Source organism: Natrix helvetica, assembly GCF_964273705.1.
Source record: "Natrix helvetica genome assembly, chromosome: 3".
NCBI classification, from domain to species: Eukaryota; Metazoa; Chordata; class Lepidosauria; order Squamata; family Natricidae; genus Natrix; species Natrix helvetica.
The window spans coordinates 147405587-147427530 of NC_138549.1; the positions used below are offsets into that span (position 1 = coordinate 147405587).

General features: G+C 39.3%; 1 protein-coding gene across 6 annotated transcripts in view; it reads right to left on the minus strand.

Moving 5' to 3' along the window:
- Positions 1-6874: 6874 nt before the first annotated feature.
- ARHGAP40 (Rho GTPase activating protein 40) overlaps positions 6875-21944 on the minus strand; it is a 69773-nt gene continuing 54703 nt past the window's right edge. For all 6 annotated transcript variants that reach the window (XM_081949103.1, XM_081949105.1, XM_081949104.1 and 3 more), the window contains exons 7-15: positions 21786-21877; positions 21612-21689; positions 19765-19924; positions 18397-18479; positions 16751-16957; positions 16165-16305; positions 14472-14632; positions 10367-10422; positions 6875-9187 (exon numbers count right to left, since the gene is read on the minus strand). In XM_081949103.1, coding sequence (XP_081805229.1) covers positions 9081-9187; positions 10367-10422; positions 14472-14632; positions 16165-16305; positions 16751-16957; positions 18397-18479; positions 19765-19924; positions 21612-21689; positions 21786-21877 — 1085 coding nt within the window. In that variant the 3' untranslated portion in view covers positions 6875-9080. The remainder of the gene's footprint in view (positions 9188-10366; positions 10423-14471; positions 14633-16164; positions 16306-16750; positions 16958-18396; positions 18480-19764; positions 19925-21611; positions 21690-21785; positions 21878-21944) is intronic.

Consider the following 21944-nt stretch of genomic DNA (forward strand, 5'->3'; position numbering starts at 1 on the left):
TATTCATGAAACAGCACTGCAGTGAGACAGAAAAGTTAATTGGGCTATTTATTTTATTTTATTCATTTAGTTTTATCTTGTGCATGTACAAGATAACAAGTATACGTATAAACAAGTATATATATTAACATGGACATGAACAAAGGAAATGAGTACAAATATAAATGGGGACAGTAGGACAGGGACGGTAGACATGATGATGCACTTATGCATACCCCCTTTACTCTTAGGAATGGGGTGAAGTCCATGGTAGACAGTTTAACATTGAAACTGTGAAAGTTTGAGGATGTAACAATGGAGTCAGGTAGAGCATTCCAGGGGTTGATCACTCTGTTGCTGAAGTCGTATTTTCAGCAATCCAGTTTGGAGCAACTCAGCTTGTGTTTGTATCTATTTGTTTGCCCACGTATTATTGAAGTTGAAGCTGAAGTTGTCATTGAAAAGTAGGACATTGTAGCAGACAATTTTGTATACTATGCTTAGGTCAGACCGAAGGCAGGTTGTCCAAACACAAACATTCGAGTCTGGTGGAGTAAGGGATTCTGTTGTAAACAGAGTTATAAAACTTCCAGAACATTCCTGTGTTTAGTCATATGGCATGAGAGTGGAGAGAAATATTCCACCAATATATTTCAAAAGATATTTATAAACAAGCAAATCATAAAATGGCCAACACACCAGGAAAAAAATGGTATCATTCATCCAATATATGCCAATTGCAAGCATTTAGCTGCCTTCTATAGCCAAAGCAAAGCTACAGATAATTTACAACCATTCATTAAGGACCATTTAAAGTTAGAAGAGCACTGAAAAAGTGACTTTTGACTGGTCCTCATACTTATAATCGTTGTAGCATCTCCATGGTCATATAATCAAAATATGCATTCCGGCATCTTATTTATGATGGGTTCAGGGTCTCAGGGTCATATGATCTCCATTTGAGACCTCCTCAGCCGGCTTCTGATGTGCAAAGTCAACAGAAAAGCCAGATTTTCTTAACAACCACAGGATTCACTTAACTGCAGTGATTTGCTTAACATGGCAAAAGGTCTTAAAATCAGGTGCAACTCACCTGCCTTGTTTAATAACAGAAATTCTAGTCCCAATTATCATCGTAAGTCAAGGATACCTGTAAATGTAGGCAACATTTGTATTTTTAACAGTAGTAAGATATGTTGAAAACTAGTAAATATAATATAAAGATCCGTTGAGTCTACCAACAGAAGCCAAACCTGGAGGAATGACATCTGGAGTCTTTCAATGAATTTAGCAGCATACGTGCATCCTTTAAAAAGGCTATAAAGTTATCTGAAAGAACATTTACTTTATACATTTCACAATCCATTTTAGGCAATACTTTTATTAAGCCAATTTAAAAATAATTAAATATACAAGCTATCAAGAAGAGGCCGTAGCTGGGAGGAAAAGAGAAGATATGTTGGAAATGGTTAGAATTGTAACCAGGCACAGTACTGAAAAATTAGCAGATTTGGGAAGACCAATCTATCTTGATTTGCAGGGCTTCACCACAGACCAGGGGTCAGCAATCTGCGGCTCTGGAGCCGCATGTGGCTCTTCATCCCTCTTCTGCAGCTCCCTGTCACCATTTGGCACCTCAATTTTGAGAGGAGTGCCCAGTTGGGGGAGGAAGTAGGTTTTCTGGTCAGCTCCACAACTGATAGGACTTTCGGTTAGGATAGGTAGAGGAAAAAGGATACCGCGCTAGGAGGAGACTCTATGGTGGGAAAACCTCCACCACAAAGTCTCAGTTGGCTCCAGAATTGAACGGGGGGGGGCTTCCGGTTAGGACCCTTGTGGCTCTTTGAGTGTTTAAGGTTGCCGAGCCCTGCCATAGACAAAGGCAGACTCCTTTTCAAGCCCAAACTCACCTGCACCCCATTCCTGTCAACCTGGAAGATTTATTTATTGTGAGAGTGATTTCTAAGTACTCGGCATAGCGAAAGAACTGTTAAAATTACTTTTCTTTATGACAGCCTTATCAGCCCCCAATACTTTGTTGAACCCAATCTGAATGGATTTACAGAACTGAAATGTTTGTAGATATAAATGATTGTGTGAATATGCAACTAAGGCCCTCCATATCACAATTTCATTTATTTCCTTAAGCATTGAGAGTGCTCCAATCACATATGACTCTAAGTCAGTGTTTCTCAAATAGTGGGGCGTGCCCCCCAGGGGGGGCGCAAGGCTCCATAAAGGGGGGCGCGAAGGCTCCCTTTCCATCTGGGTGCAAACGAGGAGCCAGGAGCAACAGGCGGGGTCCCGCCACCACATTCAACAGTTTGCTTTTCCTCTCCCCGCTCGCGCGAAGGGCATCTGCGCTGCTGGCGCCGTCCACCGCTTGGGGTTTTTTTTCAAAGCACGGAGGATGGATGCCGCTCTGGAAGTACGCTCTATGGTTGTGGGCTGCAGATTGTACAACCATAGAGCGTACTTCCAGAGCGGCATCAATCCTCCGTGCTTTGAAAAAAAAACCCAAGCAGCGGACGGCGCCAGCAGCGCAGATGCCCTTCGCACGAGCGGGGAGAGGAAAAGCAAACTGTTGAACGTGGTCTATGAGTATAAATTCATTTAAAAGTCTCTTCATTCTTTCTGTCAACTTCCCTCTCCAGCCATGCAGAGCCCCATTCACTCACCTAGGGGCATTCTGAAGGCACCGAGCCGCGGGAGGTGGAGGGCGGCGAACAGGTGCTCGCGTTGCTTGGTGCCTTCCAGGTACTGCTAGGTCGGTCAGCGGTGCTGTACCCGGCTGGAAAGGGGGGTTGCCGGGCGGTTGCTCATAAGCTTGGTCACCTCATGGCTGCTGCATTGCTGCCCAAGGCCATATTTCGTGGGTCAAAAAAATATAAGCCCCTGGGGTATTTTCGGGGAAACACGGTATCCCAAGGAACAGAAATAGCATTTTAAAAAGTCTTTTGAAAATCTCAAAGTTCCTTGTATCTGGTGGGTGTTATCCTTTATCTAAAAGGGTTCGAACTTTGAAAGATTTTTTTTCACTATTAAAGTTCATAACATGTCCTATTTATAGGAAACATTTGGACTGTATTTTTGTTTGATCCTGTTGATAGGACAAGGAAAGGATTATATCATATCATTGCAGTTGTAATTGGATTTGGAACAATAATTGTTATAGACAAATGATACTATTTACAGTCGCGCGGGGGTGGGGGGGCGCGAAATATTTTCTTCTTCCTAGGGGGGGCATGACAGAAAATAATTGAGAAGCACTGCTCTAAGTGAAGTACAGTTGAATACAGTTGAAATACAATACAATTGAAAAATTAAAACAAATGGTGTCAAAACAAAATAATAATTTTCACTTCCATTACATCTAGGGAAATCATGGCAATAATTACAGCAAAGGAGGAACATAGGATGATAGTGTATCAACCCTCAAGGGCTTACTGAAATAGCCAGACTTCTCTTCTTACATTTAACTTGTTTAATAGCTGCATGAAGTAGGATGACTCATATCTTCACATTTTATCCATGAAAGTTAATGCACATTCAAAAACTTGTTAACAACTTGCATATGAAAATGGGAAAAATTAGATTATTGCATTATCTTGATATGCTGGTATATCTTTCCAAGTCATCTTTTGATGCAGTGGGACTTTGAAACTATTTGTGATTATCATTCAAAATTAAATCTGTTTTTATGAATCAGCAACTATACATGTCCTTTTAACATGTATTTCTTTGCAATAAAATCTTCCATTTAATCAAGAGATTCCTTTGCCTCCACAATCATTTTGAAAAAAACCCATTCATGTCAGTATGCATCAACAATGACACCCCCCCCCACGCATAATTTCAACTCTTAACTGCATCTAGCAAGGCTGTTGAACACACCAACACTGGGGAATATATTACAGATATGTTCCATACATTTTCGGCTATATTTGTTTTTATAGATTATTCTTTAATTCTACTCTTTACATTTCTGAGAATAGGTCCAATGTTGTCTGATTGTAGAAAGAATAAACCCAACTTGGGTTAGGTACAGTTTTGTCATTCTAATTGCTATAGAGAAGCTTCAGATGCAGGCTACTTTTGTTGCTCCTAAAATTTGCAGCCCTCTTCCCTGCCTTGATGGTACTAAAGCTGTTCTAATTTTGTCCTTTTGTTCTGTCCAAAGTCAGTCAGACAGATTCAGGGATTGATCACTTCCTTAATTGCAGTAATTTTACCTTAAATACAGGCAGCTGAGAGTTCATCATCAAGTTGCAAATTTCGCTGTTGAGTAAGAGACCTCCCCCAAGCAAAATAATTATGGATAATAACAAGTGGATCATAATAAATGCAACACACAACAAATGTGCTCTAAGGACATGAAGTAGAGTCACAAGGGCTATTAAGGAAGCCCCATGCTTTTCTCTCTGCTTTTTGGTTTAAAAAAAGAAGACAGAAAACAATGTAATATTCTTAATTGTCTCTTGTAAACTGGAATCTAACTCATCAACCAGCTCTGTTGGTTTGTTATAAATAATACCCAATTTTACTCTTGTGTCCAAAGGGTAGCTTACCAGTGTCATCAGCATAGATGAGAACTGCCACCTCAATTTTCATCTGTACATAAAAGGCTGTAATGAAGGCAGCAGGAAATACACACTTAAAGTTAATTATAGTATTTGCATAGGCCTGCACCTGAAAGGAGCACATTTTCCACTATTCTCCCTTCATCTTTCTCATTTATTTTGGCCCTTGTTGCCTATTTCCTTTCCTCCCAGCAACCAACTTCACTTTAAAAAATGGAATATGCCATGAACATACACACACATACTATAAATACTCCCTCTAAGCACTACATGCAATTCCAAAACTATTTCAAATCAAAGGGAATTATTCTGAAACAACAGCAACCAACAGAGGTGATTAAATAATTATAATCCAAATTTTCAGGCTAAAAAAAATAGAATTGCTCTCAAACTAGATCATAGATGTAAAGTTGGATCCATGGTACTCTCTGAGTTTGGTCATTTTCTTGCATAGATGTAATGTTCTCAGTTTCTTAAATGTGCAACAATTTGAAACAACTTAAAAGAAATAAGCATGGATAGCTTTTTCCTGATAATACAAATTCTTCATAGACACCATAAATAGTGTAGATAGAAATACAGAATAATGAATCAGAGAATTGGAAGTATTGGACCTTAGAGGTCTTCTGAACCAACCCCCTGCTCAAGCTAGAGACCCCATCCCATTCTGGACAAATGGCTGTCACCTCCATGGAGCATCCACATCTTCTAAAGCAGGGGTGTCAAAACTCACGTCGCCATGGTGGCATCATGTGACATATCAGGATTTCCCCCACCCCATCGCTAAACCGGATGTGGGCGTGGCAGGTGCGTGATGCATCCTGCCCGTGGGCCGGGAGTTTGACAGCCCTGTTTTTAGAGGCAAGATGTTCCACTGATTAATTTTTCTCACTGATAGGAAATTTCTCCTTTTATTCTAGGTTGGCTCTCTCTTTCTTAAGTTTCCATGTTACTTCTTGCCCTCAGCTGCTTTGCAGAATAGTTAAACCCATTCTGCCTGTGACAGCCCCTCAAAAATGGAAAGACTGTTATCATGTCACAACTAGTCCTTCTCTTCATTAGACTAGTTGTGACATGATAATCTAGTTTCCGGACCATTCATTGTACAGTTTAGTCTCTAGTCCCCTAATCATCTTTGTTGCTCTTCTCCATATTCCATACTCTTTCTGGAATCTTAATATCTTAATCTCAATATTCTAATTTTACTTATAGTCCAGGTCTCCTTCCAGCCCTGCTTACCACTATTTTCTCCTTATTAAAATAAGGTTGGGACAAAATCACAGAATTTTGTAAGGTGTTTTCCTTCAATCGTCACGCTAATTAGCAACTAACTTGTGAAGACATTTCTTAAAGATCTTAATGCTTTATGATGATGTGTTTTGGACAATTACTATGACGAATTCTTGTTTCTGAGTTTTGGACCTAACTCAGAAAGAAATCACCACTGTTTTCATTTTTTCTTTAAAAGAAGAAATATATTTCCAATTTTCCTGTAGAAAAATACAGAGAATTTCTAACTTAAATTGAAGGGAGATTTAATGTATTTGTTCCTTTTCAGACACAGCATGATATATTTATAATGAATCCCTGCCTATCTCTTCTACAAAGTGTCTTGCAATTAGAGGATAAGCCACCTGGTCAAAAGAAACAGATTAAACCCACTTTTGTCTACTCTAAGAATTACAAATAAAGTATGAAAGAGTATCTTAATACAGATGTACTCAGATGAGGCTTGGTTCCCATAGGTAAACTTGCTAGATCTTAAAGAGAGATAATAAGAAATGAAAAGGTGAGGTTAACAATTGTTTAAAGTGCTCAAATCATATAGATAGAATAGCAGTAAAGCAAAAAGCTGAGTAGAATCTAGAATCCAATAGAGTTAAATATTCTGTCTGGTTGTGTGCTTTATTTCAATTGTTTTTCTATTTATCTTTTTAAGTTCTGTAAGCCGCCCAGAATCACCTATCAGAGAGATGGGTGGCATATACATTTAAAAAATAAAATAAATAAGCAGTTCTTTATATCCAAAACTTCAAGCAAAATTCTGGAAAACTAACATGTCAAGGTAACTTCATGCTTAAAAGAAATCTATATCATAGTAGACATGGTTGTAGTCACTCATTATGCTAAGCTGTCATGTACTTTTTTATTCCTGTGTTTCAGCTGAGCATGTTGCATAGACAAAATCATTGTAAACTCACCCAGAACCAGGAAATAGGTAGCAAATAAATTTGATAAATAAATTTACACCTTATTTCTTTACGATGAAGTAAATAAAGAAACAAATAAAATGCAGCAAGAAACAGGATGAAACATTTTGGAAATGTGTTTAGTTATTTATTGTATAACTGTTTTAAACAGCATTAAAATATTAATAAAAACCATTTTTAAAACATGCAGAGTTTATGCTTCACTGCTTTAACAACTGTCACAAAACATACCAAAATGTTCTTTAAAAAAATCAAGTTAAGGACAGAATTAAGGATGGTGTTTTCCCTTACATATTACAGATGTGTCCTCTATAATACTCATAGCATCATTATTATATCAGGAATCTATTTTAGCAATATTTGTTTTAAAAAGTATGTCCTCATCGTTATAGCACTGAGATTTTTATGAATATCAAAGTAAACACGTTTTATCCACTACTATTCGCTTTTGGTATCTCACGCAGTGTTTCTCATGATGGATCAAAACTTTTTTTCCCCATTTGACTACCTGCATGCTCTACAAGCTGCATCATTTGTTGTATTGGCATGAATCTATTTCATCTGATGTATCCAAAATAATTTGTCCCTATATTCAAGGGACTTAGTTGACAATTAGTCTGTTTAGGCTTTAATGTGCTTAAGCTTATCTGATCTGTCCAATGTATGCTATCAGAATGTTCTTGGGAAAAGGCAGGAACTATCACTATCTAGAACAGGGGTGTCAAACTGGATTTCTTTGAGGGCCAGTTCAGCATTGTAGCTCTTTTGCATGGGCCGGCAGGTTTTTTTGGCCAGCAGAGTGCTGCTGGAGGCTGGGGAGGCTGAAAACAGGCCACACGGGACCTCTGTGCGGCCTATTTGTGGCCGGCAGAGTACTGCTGGAGGCTGGGGCCACCAAAAACAGGACACACAGGGGCCTCGTGAGACCCATTTTGGCTGGTAGAGGAAACACGTGCCAGTCCTTTGATATTTCCAGGCTGGCCCTGTGGGCCAGATTTAAGCACCCCATGGGCCAGATTCGGCCTGCGGGCCTTGAGTTTGACACCTCTGATTTAGAAGGAGGAAACTGCAGTGATAAATGGAAGTAATCATAACTACTTTATTCCTTCCATGTATATACAATTCCCAAGTCAGTCTATGGGAAGCTGAGTCCAACCCATCTAAAGGTACCAGGTGTTTAAACATTGAGAAGGGGGAGAAGTTACATAAAATTGCCACTTTTAACAGTATCATTTCCACACACTTTCCACACAAGAATTTTGTTACTAATACATGGGTTTGCTTTGGAATGTGGTTTTGAAAAAGTTGGTATCATATGGACATTTACATCCAAGTGAAGTAGCATGACTTTCTTGAGGACAACCTGGATAAATGCAACACCTCCATAAGCGAATTTTTTAAAAAAGTATATCAAAGAAACAGAACGACATCAATATTAAATTATTATATGGCTCAGATAGACTGTCTTGGAAAAAGAAGTTTAAGAAATTTCTAATTAGGGGTTTTTGCAGAAGAAAATATATTATAAACAGACAGCAATATGAATTCCAATTTGAATATGAGAAAAATTTATATAAACAATAATACTGAGATGGTTCATTGTAACCTAGTAGGAAGATGTTCTTAGAACATACTTTTTGAAAAAATAACACGTCATTGTAAAACTGAACTTATACAAACACAACATCTATGTGTAACTGCAATGTTGAAAGTCATTATAGAAAAATTCATTACTTACAGTTATTACTTGTGCATAGTATGATCATCCTGTCCTTGGACAGAAGTATTCTTAAGGTAGAACTCCCACTATAATAATCAATTTTCCTTCTATATTCTAAGCAGCTGGTTATCAATTAAAACTCTCCAGAAATAAACCAACAGGAATATTTTTTTAAAAAATTACACGGTTATACAAGAAGCCTTAATTCAAATATTCAGGTTCACTTTATAAAAGTCAACATTGATAACCAGCTATTACATATTGAGATACGCTCCTGTGTGAACAAACCTTAAAATCCGATTATCTGCACGAGTTTTTCCAAACGCTTTCTTTCCATCCTTCTTTATTCTTACCAGCTTTCCTTTGATATAAGCCATCTTATCATTCAACATTTGTCACCTTCTATTGGCTGTCATCTCAAATGAACATTGAAAAGGAATTGCTAATTTCCCAAATGTAGAGCTACTGCTCCATTTCAACTGTTATCTTCATGAACATATGGCATGCTGGGTTCCAGCTTTGTTTAAACAACTTAATACAAATTCTTGGTTCCGTTGTGTTTTTGCTTTTTTTTTTTACTAAGCAGTCTCCCTAAGGTGTCCTTGGAAAAGGTGGGGTTTGCCTTATAATCCATTCTGCATGAGGGTTCACATGGTACAGGTCTAAAAGATATGTATCTGGATCCAGGCAATGTTCATCTGTTAGAAGGGGAAAACAGTTTGTTTAGTTCTAAAAAATGAGCCATAAACCCTTCACTAGAGTTTATTTTATGCTTTAGTCATTGGTTTCAAACGATTTCATAAACAATTTTCATGAAACATTATTCCTGGACTACAAACAGGAGTGAAATGCTACCGGTTGGCCCAAACCAGAGGTTAAAAAAAAAAGCTACTGGTTCACCCGAACCAGTATTTCCGAGGATCAGCTGTGACGTGCAATTTATATTAGCTAGAAAGTAGGATTTCCTGCTTTCTAGCTCATCTAAATCGCGTGGCACAGTGTATTTTCCACCACCTTCGCTGTTCTACTTACCTTTGCAGGCGCACTCGGTAACAGGCTCCGCCCACCCGCACATCATCACAGTCATTTTTGACGTTCTGCGAATGTGTGCTGGAGTGTATCAGCGGAGCAAACACATGCACTCACATTTGCGAACCGGTAGTGAAGGTAAGTATATTTCACCCCTGGCTACAAGTAAAGATTAGAAAGATGAAAGACCCTATGAAGAAAAGGCTTCCAGAGAAAGGACAAAAATATAGAGTTGAATTAGGCTCATGACAGAACCAAAGAGTTTGCTGAGCGTTACGCTATAAATGGACTGGTAGTAGCTGGAAACATGCATTTTACCAAGAATGTCTCTGGGAAGCATTTTGATTCTGCCCTTGCAGCAATTCTCTTTTCACGCTTTCAAAATCAGATGTGAAACAACTTTTACCAACAACACTATCTTATGTGAATCTTTCATATTTCACACATAATGCTAAATCAGGATTATGCTTTTGTCAGGTTATAGCAGGGGTGTCCAAACTTGGGAACTTTAAGACTTGTGGACTTCAACTCCCAGAATTCCCCAGCCAGCATGGCTGGCTGGGGAATTCTGGGAGTTGAAGTCCACAAGTCTTAAAGTTCCCAAGTTTGGACACCCCTGGGTTATAGGGACCAGGCTCACATTTAATTAAAGGATTTCCTCCAAATGCCCAACCTGAACAATTCTCAGCAACTTCCATGCTGCTTTGTTACTTGGCAATGGTAAAGCTGTCAATTCTTACTTGCTGCCAGGCCTATTTTAGTGTTTATTCTCCATTGCCAAAAGTTACCCCCTTGAAACTAGTAGCCCATATTCCCCTTGAACAAGAATTAGTGCAAAGCACACGTACTTATGTTGCCGCCAACTTCATATAGTAGGAAGTTCATCGAATCCACTGAACCATTACTGCAAAACAAAGAATGATTTTCAATGGTCAGCAAACAAATTATTTTTATTAATCTAGATCTAAGGTTGGATAAATCTGATTTTCAAAAGGTTAAACAAAGTTTAGAAACTATTTAACATATATCTTTTTTTAAAGCTCGATTAAAACTTTCTCTTAAAGCAACAATAATTTTATAATAAAATTAGTTAGAGAGACTGATAATAAACCTATATGTGATAAAAATTAATCCAAGGTACATGTGAATGTAGAAAGAGTATCTCCCATTGCCCACCTCTAAAATGAAGAAATGGATCACTGAACAAATGAACTCAAGAGTTCTCTCTTGAGGCACAAGTGATGAGACCCAAATTATCAAACATTGGACATATTGGATTAATATGTCCAATAAACTCTCTGGAGAAGAGGGAAAGCGGAAGAAAAGAGAAGAGGACGGATAGCAGCAAGACAGATGACTCAATTACAGCAGCAATGGATATACTATTGGAAGACGTGAAGGGCCAAGTTGGGGATAGAACATCGTGGAGAAAGGTTATGTGGTCACCAGGTCACCTACTTAATAGCACATAATCAGTCACATGTGAATAGCATGTAGCTGACCCCGAAAAGGCTATACTATTACCACAGGGATGGAATAGCAGCAAGAAAAAGCAGTATTATAGAGTCTACATTTTATATTTTATCTCTGCATAAGATTCTACAGGAACACGGTGGCTCAGTGGCTAAGACGCTGAGCTTGTTGATCAGAAAGGATGGCAGTTCGGCAGTTCGAATCCCTAGTGCCATGTAATGGAGTGAGCTCCCATTAGTTGTCCCAGCTTCTGCCAACTGGCAATTCAAAAGCATGTAAATAGCAAGTAGAAAAATAGGGACCACCTTGGTGGGAAGGTAAACAGCATTCTGTGCACCTTAGTTCTGCTGGCCAAATGACCATGGAGATATCTTCCGACAGCACTGGCTCTTCAGCTTTGAAATGGAGATGAGCACCGCCCATCATTCACCACCCCCTAGAGTGGTGAACGACTAGCCCATATGTGCGAGAGGAACCTTTACCTTAAGATTCTACAGCTCAAGACATAGTATCAATTTAATTAATTTAATTCTATAATTTGACCATGGTAGGTGGAGATTATGAAAGTCGTGTACAACACATCCGTAGGGCACACGCCAGAGAAAACCTCTCAAGAGAACAATAGTCTAGTGAAGACATTCCTTCCTTCTCTTAACTCCTAGCAAAAGGCAACCTTCTCAAGAAAATAAAAAAGGCTGAAAAAAATCAATACCTATTGACAACATTTCAACTTAGCTCAACAGCGAGTTCAAGAGATACTTGAACATGTTAAAGGCAAACTGCACTGCTCCTGGTGGAAAAGGTTTGCCATTAATAGAGCATTAAGTGCTAATGCCTTAAATCTATTGTGTCACATCCTTCCTTTTTCCACTCTACAGGCATATATTTTATTTACTGAAGAAGACAAGGCAACTACTTCCTATGCACAGGGAACCTCTTGCAAACAAATACAAATTTTATCAGAAGAAGATTTTCTAAGTCAGCCATATATTTGAGTCATGATTGCTAAGCTGTAACTAATAATTATATTTTTAGCTAGCTTTCGATTACCATAATTTGAAGACTCGGGTCTCTATAACGCAGCACCAGAATAGAATTGACAGCATTATTCAGGTTGGGGTTTGGCCCAAAAGGTTTTATAAGAATCCCAGCCAATATCAAGATTACAAATTACAACTAAACAAATTACAACCTTTTTCGCCTCGGGTGCCAAAAGCACGCACGTCTGCACTATCGCGCGTGCTTGCACGCTCACCCTCATAATTTAATGCCCTCCGTGCCGTGCTTCCTGCATATGCGCGTATGACACACACATACCCCGCTGCCCCACACATGTGCGCACAACTTTCTTGGAGCCTGGTGTTCTAGCTGGGAGAACACGGGTGGACAAAGGGAGGCGAACCAGGACTTAACAAATGCTAACAGTTTATTGCTAACAGGTTGCCAAACACGGCACTTCACATTTTGCGCGTCTCAGCTAACTGGCAATAGCTGAGCCTTATTTGACAGCCCTTTATATATGCCGGCTGTCAAACAGTTAACCAATCAGCGCCGAGCACAGTGCCCCCTAGCGAAATGGACCAGAGGGAAAACTATGATACATAACACCTGGGAGGGTGAAAACAGCCTCCCCCGCCCCCCAAGAGGCCAGACTTCTGGTGGGCCCGGTAGATCCATTTTTTGCCCTCCCCTGGCTCCAGGCTTTCTAGGAGCCTGGGGAAGGTGAAAAACCGCCCAACGTGCAATCCGGAAGTTTGGGAACAGAATTCCAGTTTGCACGTTGGGCGGTTTTTTGCTCTCCAGAAGCTTCAGGAGGTTTCCCTGAACCCTCCAGAGGGCAAAATATGGCCAAAAAATCAGCTGGCCAGCACGCGCATACGCATTGGAGCTGACAGGGCAACACCTTGCATGCCCTCAGAAATGGCTCCACATGCCACAGGTTTGCCATCATGTAGCTAGAGACTGGATATTGTTGCTCTAAGAGCAGCTTTCACATGACAAAATACTTATTTCCATCGGACGCCTGGTTTTTTGTTTTAAAATTACATTGCACTGAATGGGGGAGAGAGAAGAAGGAAATCAGAGTTGGAAGTAAAATTAAGCCTTTCTCATCCTACCAAAAAATACCTCTTCAGAGTAACAATCTGATAATGTGAAATTTCTTTCAATCTAAGTACCATGCTGACCTAGGCCCCTCTCAAAAAGGGAAACAGGGTAGGGCTACATGAATAAAGGACCAGGGAAATCCAACCTGCCCCTCTCTTCCACAACCATAAGATAGCAATAGCATACCACTTTAGTATTTGTTCCCAAGAAAAGTACGTGGTTATGGATTTGTGGATAAATCTTCAAATTTCAGAGCATTCAACAACAGACCAAATTTTCTCCATTCATCTTGCTCTGACAAAGCTTCCCAACTAAAATGTGTAGCATTTTATTATCAGCACATTAAGCATGCCATATTAAATGTAAATATATCTTTAGCAAAGGTGTGGCTTATATTTATTTTGCTCACTCTTAGTTTTGGATGGAAATGGCCGATATCAACCATTTGAAGTAGGCCCAAGTCAAGAAACAGACATAGCAGCGATTTCAAGAATGCTACTTTAGTGTTGTAGGGCATATAAGAGAATATTTAAATCCTATCCCAAACTTTCATTACCTGTTTTTAAGGGAAACAAAATAAAGTCACTTTTTCACACTTTCTACTTTCCCAGGACTAAGCAAATATTTCACGTCTCCTACCTCCTTCTTCTGGAACAGACCCAAATCCCTTCAGTTTGACTATATTTGCATGGGAGGGCAATTTTAAAAATAGAAAAGTGTCTTTCAAAGTGACAGTCTAGGGTATTTGTTGGAATCTCTTCATTCAAGGTGGAATCAGTCTGGTTGCCATGGACACCGAATATCAGTATCTTCTTACATCTCTGCTGTGTCTCATAGTCAAGAGATGGTTTCATTACACCAGATATTACTCTGCAGAACCACACTTGCATTAATTCGGATTCTTTTAACTTTAGGATTTTTTTTTATATTATAAAAAATAAATTATAAGGCGAAGAGGAATTTCTGTTGCCAGTCGCTATGTAGGAGTGTTCTAATTTTCATGGTAGTAAAGTACACGACTTCATTATTCATAAAGAAGTCTTTACCTTGTAATTAATTATTTTTAAGTATTGTAATGTACAGATACACTTAGTAGCTTGATAGACATTCCCCAGAAATGTATTTGGAAAGTCTTAAAACTTTCCATTAGGCTTGAGGTAATGAAAAATCAATTAATCGAGCATTCACTGAAATTCTTTGCCTACTGTGATTGAGCTGACTGCTCTAGCTAACTGAAAACACAGACATAAGATATGTTTCCTTTAAAATGTGTTCAACTCACATTTTCAAATTCCACCTGCTTAACATACAGGTAAAACCAAGCCATAGCTCTGCTAGGCTTAGGGTAAAAGGGAGAAAAAGGGAAGTTATTACCATTTGATGATGTTGACTGTGCTGACAATATTCCAGCCATTCTGCCCAAGGTTCTTCTGGAACTGTCTCAGAACATCAGCTACTTTTGTTCCGTGCGTTAAATGAACTTCCAGCGAGTCTTTTAAGAACAAGGAAGCCTGGATTTTGACTATTTTGCAAGGCTGAAAGAAAGGGGCAGCAATAAAGAGAGATATGAAGAAAAAAATCAAATTAAAAATAAATCTAAAATGTCTGTAACAAATGTGGAGGTAAATCAAGGTGTGACGTTACTCTAGCCTCCTAATATCTGCTCTGTGTAGACCTCCAGGCAGTAAGAAGCAAAGGGTACGACGGCCATAAAGGAATAATTAAAACCACTTCTTTCACTTGTAAGAGGAGCATATGAGTGCCTACAACTGATAAAACATGATCGCCCCCTTGTGTTTACATGAGAGAGAGACCTTACTTTTCTTGAAGGCGTTTGTCACCAAAAAAACAACAAAAAACAGCCCTATTTCTTTTTAATCATGCAAGAATCATGTGAGAGAAACAACTTTGCAGGATTTGGATGTTCTTTTGCACATCAAAACTGAATGTACAGCCCAAAGCCACTAAAAAGTCACTTCAGATGACAAGTTATGCATGCTGGTAACATCTAGGAGAAGCACTTCTGCAGGCCATCATTTCATTTGTGTATATGCCTTGAATGGACTATTAAATCAGTCTCTAGATACTTGATTTGCAACCATATCTAGGATTAGAATTTCCATTGTCAATCATTGCAGTCATACCTTGAGTCACCATGTGATCAGACCTGAGTTTATGACCATTTTACCGGGGTTTTTAAATCAAGTCACACAATTGTTAAGTGCAAACCCATAATAACCAATGGCGTTTTTTCTTGCGGGAAATCAGCAACAAACATCACAAATTGTCATCACTTAACCGCAGGACAGTGCAACTAGTCATAAATGTGAACCGGTTGCCTAGCAACTGATTTGCAATTACGTGGGGTTGGTTGCAAATTCAAATTTAGGTCATTAACTGACTTTTTCAGAGGCCACAATTAATTCAAACTGTTATTAAGCAATGGTCATAAACTGAGGACTACATGCATGGAGTTAGAACAGATGCACTTCATTTCTACCACTTCCAGTTCCCACGCTGTCCTCCAAATTATCCCTGCTTACAACTGAATGCTAATCCCTACACATATCAATATGAGTAGATTCTCCTTGTCATTTTCATTTACCAAAATTATTAAGGTGGATAGATAGCTTTAGTCCCATTTAGGATGTCCTAATGCAGGGTGTCAAATTCAAGGTCTGCAGGCCAGATCCAGTCTGCGAGATGTTTAGATCTGGCCCATGGGGCCATCCTGAAAACAGTGAAGGACCGGACCACGGAGCCTCTGCGAACAAAAACGGGAGCTCGGGAGGGCCATGCACAGCCCTCCCAGGCTTCATTTTCGGCTGCGACAGCTTCCTGCAACCCTCTGCCAGTGAAAATGGAGCTTGAGAGGGCCGCGTTCCATTTTCACTGGGAGAGCGCTTCGGCCACCAACAGGCGCTCGCAACATGAGTGATGTTGAACTGGCCATGCCCACCCTGGCCATCCCCAAGGTCAAACACAACCCTGATACGGCCCTCAATGACATCTAGTTTGACACCCCGTCTTAGTGATACAAAATGGCTGAACAGAGAAGCTCACTCACCTCAACGTTGTTCTTTTCTGTCTTTTCCTTGTCTGCATGAATCTTTCTTAACAGATTCTTGATCCTCCTGTCATAGAACTGATACTTCCAGCTGCTGTTCTCATTCAGTTTTCTTATTTGAGTTACCAAGAAAGATGGAACCTAAAGCAAAGATGAACAATGACAGGTGTGAAAACTTTCAGTGATACAGTTCATTCACATCAGAAATCTCCACGAAATCATTCTGAATTATCTCCTGAAGATGGGAGAAACAAACAACCAATGTGTGGGTTGTTGTTTATTTAATACATTTAATTACACCCACCATCACCCTTACAAGTCCAAATATTGTATCAGCCATTTGACATTGGAAATTTTCTGGTTGCTTGAAAATAATAGTTCTTTGATCAGAGTTATTTATCCATGAAGAATGATTTTGAATCTCAATGATGGAATTGGTAAATACTGTCAGCCTGAAATATAAAGTGAAAGGATGCTAAAAGGATCCTTTTAATCAATACTTTTCTCTTTGCAGAAAAATATTACATTAGGTTTTGCTAATGATAATTTAAAATTGATTTGGGAAATAAAATTTCCCCTAACTTACAGTCCAGAGCAAAGCTTGATAATGGATCATCATTCGAACAATATCTGCTGCTCCTTCTGCCAGCTGCTTCTCTTTTCCTTCTGGGATCTTGCTTGGCAAACTCTTGTGCATGAAGAGGTTTGGAGCAATCACTGTGGAAACATTCCAAAGGCTCATCTTGTTTTTTCTTTCTTTGGTAACTACCAGACTAAGGAATTCCAGCAGCGCCTGAGAGAGGAGAGAAGAGAACCATTTAATATCATACCATTTGACTGAATATTAAGGACTAAGATCCTGAGCTTGTCAATCAGAAAGGTCGGCAGTTCGACAGTTCAAATCCTTAGTGCTGCATAACGGAGTGAGCTCCTGTTACTTGTCCCAGCTTCTGTCAACCTAGCAGTTCGAAAGCATATAAAAATGCAAGCAGAAAAATAGGAACCAACTTTGGTGGGAAGGTAACTGTATTCCGTGCGCCTTTGGCATTTAGTCATGCCGGCCACATGACCACGGAGACGTCTTCAGACAGCGCTGGCTCTTCAGCTTTGAAACGGAGATGAGCACCGCCCCCTAGAGTCGGGAATGACTAGCACATATGTGCAAGGGGAACCTTTACCTTTACCTTACTGACACCTATCTGCTGCCCAAATCTGCAAATTAAGCCGACTTAGTTGTTCAGTGTTATGATCCTTCTAAAAGGATATGATGAATTACTTTGCACATCAAAAATACTTTGATGTTTGGGCATTGCAGTCTTTAACTTATATGAGTTAGCAGAAATTCCTAACACTTCTACATAACTGCTACCTTTAGCAGTTATGTAGAAGTGTTAGGAATTTCTGCTAACTCAGAATTTCAAAGTATATGCTATTTCCTGACAGATAAACACACTACCAAAGCACTGTTTGGAAGCTATCCAGAAATTTTATTTTGTTGTTAATAAGCCCATTTTTAGAAATAAATGTTCTTAAAGGCTAGGGTTATTTTTCTCTGCAATGCCACAAACTCCTGTATACTTTTTTAAAATCTACATTTGATGGGCCATGGAGTCTAGCAGATAGTAACAAGCTTTCACCATTATGGCAAAATGATGCCTGCTCCGTCATAAAGAATAAGAAGTGATGAAACAAGTACAATTGTACAAAAAGCAACAACCACCTGTATGCAAATTTGTGGAATTTTTAAAGCAATTATGAACAATGGGCTCTTGCAATTGCTGAATCCATCAAGTCTCAACATGCCAGCCAGTATGCAAAGGTATGGATGATGAGAGTGGCATTCCCACAATATCTGAAGTACTATTCATTGCCCATTTCTTTTAAAAAGGACCCCTTCCATTCAATGCTATTATAGGAATCTCAACAATAAACTGGCCGGCTGGGGAATTCTGGGAATTGAAGTCCACACATATGCAAACTACCAAGGCTGAAAAAAGCCAGACATGTCTAAAGACCAGGTAATTCCTGATCAGCCTATTTAAGTAATTTCCAAGTGTTTTGCACAGGCCTAACATTGCAAACTTAAGATTCTACACAGCTGGAGAAAATTGGGAAATTTATGCCAAAAAAACCAATGTGCTGTATTTACCAAGCTATAGCTTTTATTCAGTGATTTATTGCCACTGGAAATGGTTCAAGTCATAGCTCCCTGGGTAGCATTTGCCTGCTTACCTTCAGGGTGTTTCGGTTAGGTTCTGGTAAAATCAGTATGAGCAGATTGAGAGCCTGCAGCCTCCGTTTCAAATCCGGGATATCTGCAGTGTGGAGAGAACAATTGCATTTCTTTTGAGAATTAAACCTCTAAGACCCTGATTCTGAACGGTCCATTGCTCCACTTTACGCATCTCGTATGCAAAGCATTCAACATGACCCGTATAAGAAACCTAAGTGATGGAAAACTGTTACAATCATAGGAACCGCTGCAGTTATTCAAAAGTGTGAACAGCATTTTCTATGACTATTTCAATTGCATCATCTGAAAAAAAATGTCAAGTGAGCTGCATCTTCTTCCAGACAGCTGTAGGAAATTAAGTGTAAGAACAAGCATAACGCTTAGAGCAAGTGGGGCAAGAAAGACACACCTGGGGTTTTGTGGCTCTCAGAGAACAGGGGAAGGTTTCTATTCACAAAATGGCTTTACCGCGGTGGGTGTGGATAGGCACAAAATACTCATTTATAAGAGGGTGGCTCAGTGGCTAAAAAGCTGAGCTTGTTGATCATAAAGATTGGCAGTTAAGCGGCTTGAATCCCTAGCCCCGTGTAACGGAGTGAGCTCCCGTTACTTGTCCCAGCTTCTGCCAACCTAGCGGTTCAAAAGCGTGCAAAAATGAAAGTAGATGGGAAGGTAACAGCGTTCCGTGCGCCTTTGGCCTTTAGTCATGCCGGCCACATGACCATGGAGACATCTTCGGACAGCGCTGGCTCTTTGGCTTTGAAACGGAGATGAGCACCGCCCCCTAGAGTCGGGAACTACTAGCACATATGTGCGAGGGGAAGCTTTTACCTTTACCTTACCCATTTATATATAAGAGTCAAACTGATGGGCTTATGGCTCCGCCATTTTCTTTATCACTCCATCCAGGATCACCTTTATCATCCTAGCTTTCTTTCTGAAGGTTAGATGAACCACTTCTGAATTCAGCTATGGGCTATAGGCACACATAATTTTTTTAAATTTCCTTCTGCAAGCTCATAAGGAACTCTGAGGTTCCAATTCTTGGAAATTATGATGCTCAATGTCACTGTTTTGTTTTGACACATATCATCATCCTTTTCCATTTTTATTTCAAATAAGATTATTATAAGTATACAATAAAATCCAAATGGAGCAAGAAATTTAGGAGGTAGCTGATGACACACCTACTTCTAGCTTATATAGAACTTATCCTTATGACCGAGCAAGAAAATAGACACAGACAGCTACAGAACATGTCCAGCAACACATCCATTACAGCGTAATGCCAAACACACACCCCATGCAAAGCAAGAAAAACATGAGCGCTGAAAGCTACGAAATCTTCTATTTGGCCTAGCACTTACTCTGCACAGCTGCAAAGGCAGGCAAGTATTCTGCTGTCAGAAGAGGTGTGGGTAACTCTCGAATAAATCTCTTCAGCAGGCCGGAGACGTCATTTTGATGCACCTCATCCCACCGGAAGAAGCCAGAGTAAAACTCATTTTCTAGTTTTTGTTCCAAACACTAATGCAAGGAGAAGAAAATGACAAAAGGGAAAAAGAAAAGATATGCCTTGATGTTAAAAAGGCTTTGGAGTATTTGGTTAAAACAAGCCCCTGGAGGAAGGGGAAAGAAATGTGATCTGCATTAATTAACAGAATATGTCTGTCTTAAAATGCAGCTGCAGAAACAAACGATGGATGGATCAACTTTTGGATGTGAGGAAAAACAATAACATTGCATTTTCCCAGCAACAAAATACAGTACTGCACCTTACAAACTGAATAGCTCTTGCTAAGACATGGAAAGCTGATTAGTATTCCAGTCCACATTGAATACATCACAATGATTTACTGCAGCAATAATTGAACAGATTGGGGGTTTTTAATGCCTCTGAATTTAGCAAAAGTGGCATTCTTCCTGCTTGCTGCTGCCACTTTCTGGTTAGATGGCTAAGGTACAAGCTCCCAGAACTCCTTTTTTATCCAACATGAAATAACAACTGTAAGCATATTCACCGATTGACTACAATATTGCATTACGTTGTGGCTTGTTTTATCTAACATTTGAAGTGGTTTTGCTTATATGTGAAAGTTAACTATGGTTTATAAGTCAAATGACCAGCTTTGATAAGCTATTATCAAGCCAAATACAGTTAGGCATAAATAACAAGTGAATGAGGTACTGTGAAGTTCAGACTTCACTTTGTTGTAAACAGATAATAACACTGAATAATAATTTTACTTTCTAAGACAACGTAACACCTGAGAAACCTCTTAACATCTTCCTGAAACCTTTGCATCTTATAGAAGATTCCAACTGTGATGGGAAGCAGAAGCAGCTATATTCTTCTAAAAATTCTGCATGATGTGCCAGATATCTAAGACTATACCTGAAGACTCACAGAGAGCTAAAACTTAACTAATGCTTGTTAAGTGATCAGAATATACAATGTTTTCATGAACGTAAGAGCTTCTATTTTTCTCATTGAGGTTTTTATTCTGGGGGACTCCCACTTGCATATTTGGATAGAATTCCTTAGTCAGTTGAACAGTTGAAGGCATAAGCAACTCTACCAAGATTCTTGTGCATCATATTTTTCCCGTCTTCCATAGGCCTTAAAATACTAAGGCTACCGATTCATCAATTTTATAAAAAAGCCTTCCTAAACACTTAGCAGAGGTATTCCAAAGAACAATCCAGCCACCAGGAATTGTCCGATAGTCTATTGAAAACTGTCCACCCTGTTTCTCCAAAAATATGACCTCCCCAGATAATAAGCCCAATCTGTTTTTTAAGCGCATGTGTTAAAATAAGTCCTTCCCAAAAAAATAAGCCCTCCCCAAAAATATTGCAACACAGCAGCGGCCATCAGATGACCATGCTTGCCGCTCCTGCACCTCAAAAATAATAAGACCTCCCGAAAATAAGGCCAAGCGCTTATTTCGGGGGGTCAAAAGAAAATAAGACCCCGACTTATTTTGGGGGAAACACAGTAGTAACCCACAGATAGACTGTAGTCTGCATTCTATTTACTTTTATTTAGATATCACCTATGATATACTTCTATATATCACAGGGGATGATACTGCAGATCAAATGGATCTTTCCCCCCCACCCAAAAAAAAAACGTGGTCCAAATGCTGAGGATTGTCCAATAAATTTCCAAAGAATTCCAGAAGAAACTGAATTAAAAACCACAGCAATGTACCTTAATGCGAGACTGTGACCCTGAAACTCTTAGGATTCCTTCTGTATCCAGCCCTTTCTTTTCCAAACATGAAAGCAACTGTGAAGCAAAAGGTAAAATCATCATGAGAAAGCAACAATATTGCAGCCAAATTCAAAACACAGAACTGATAACAACAAGAGATATAAAACTTACTGCTTGTAGTATCAGTGGAACCCGGGTGTTTGAAAGACGTTTTTGATCATTTTCCAGCAAAGTGCCAAGTGGAACTCCAAAAAGTTTGTGGTCTGCAATAAAAGCAACTTATATTTAAAACTATTTCATCTCTCAAACAAAACAAAAACTTGAAGAAAT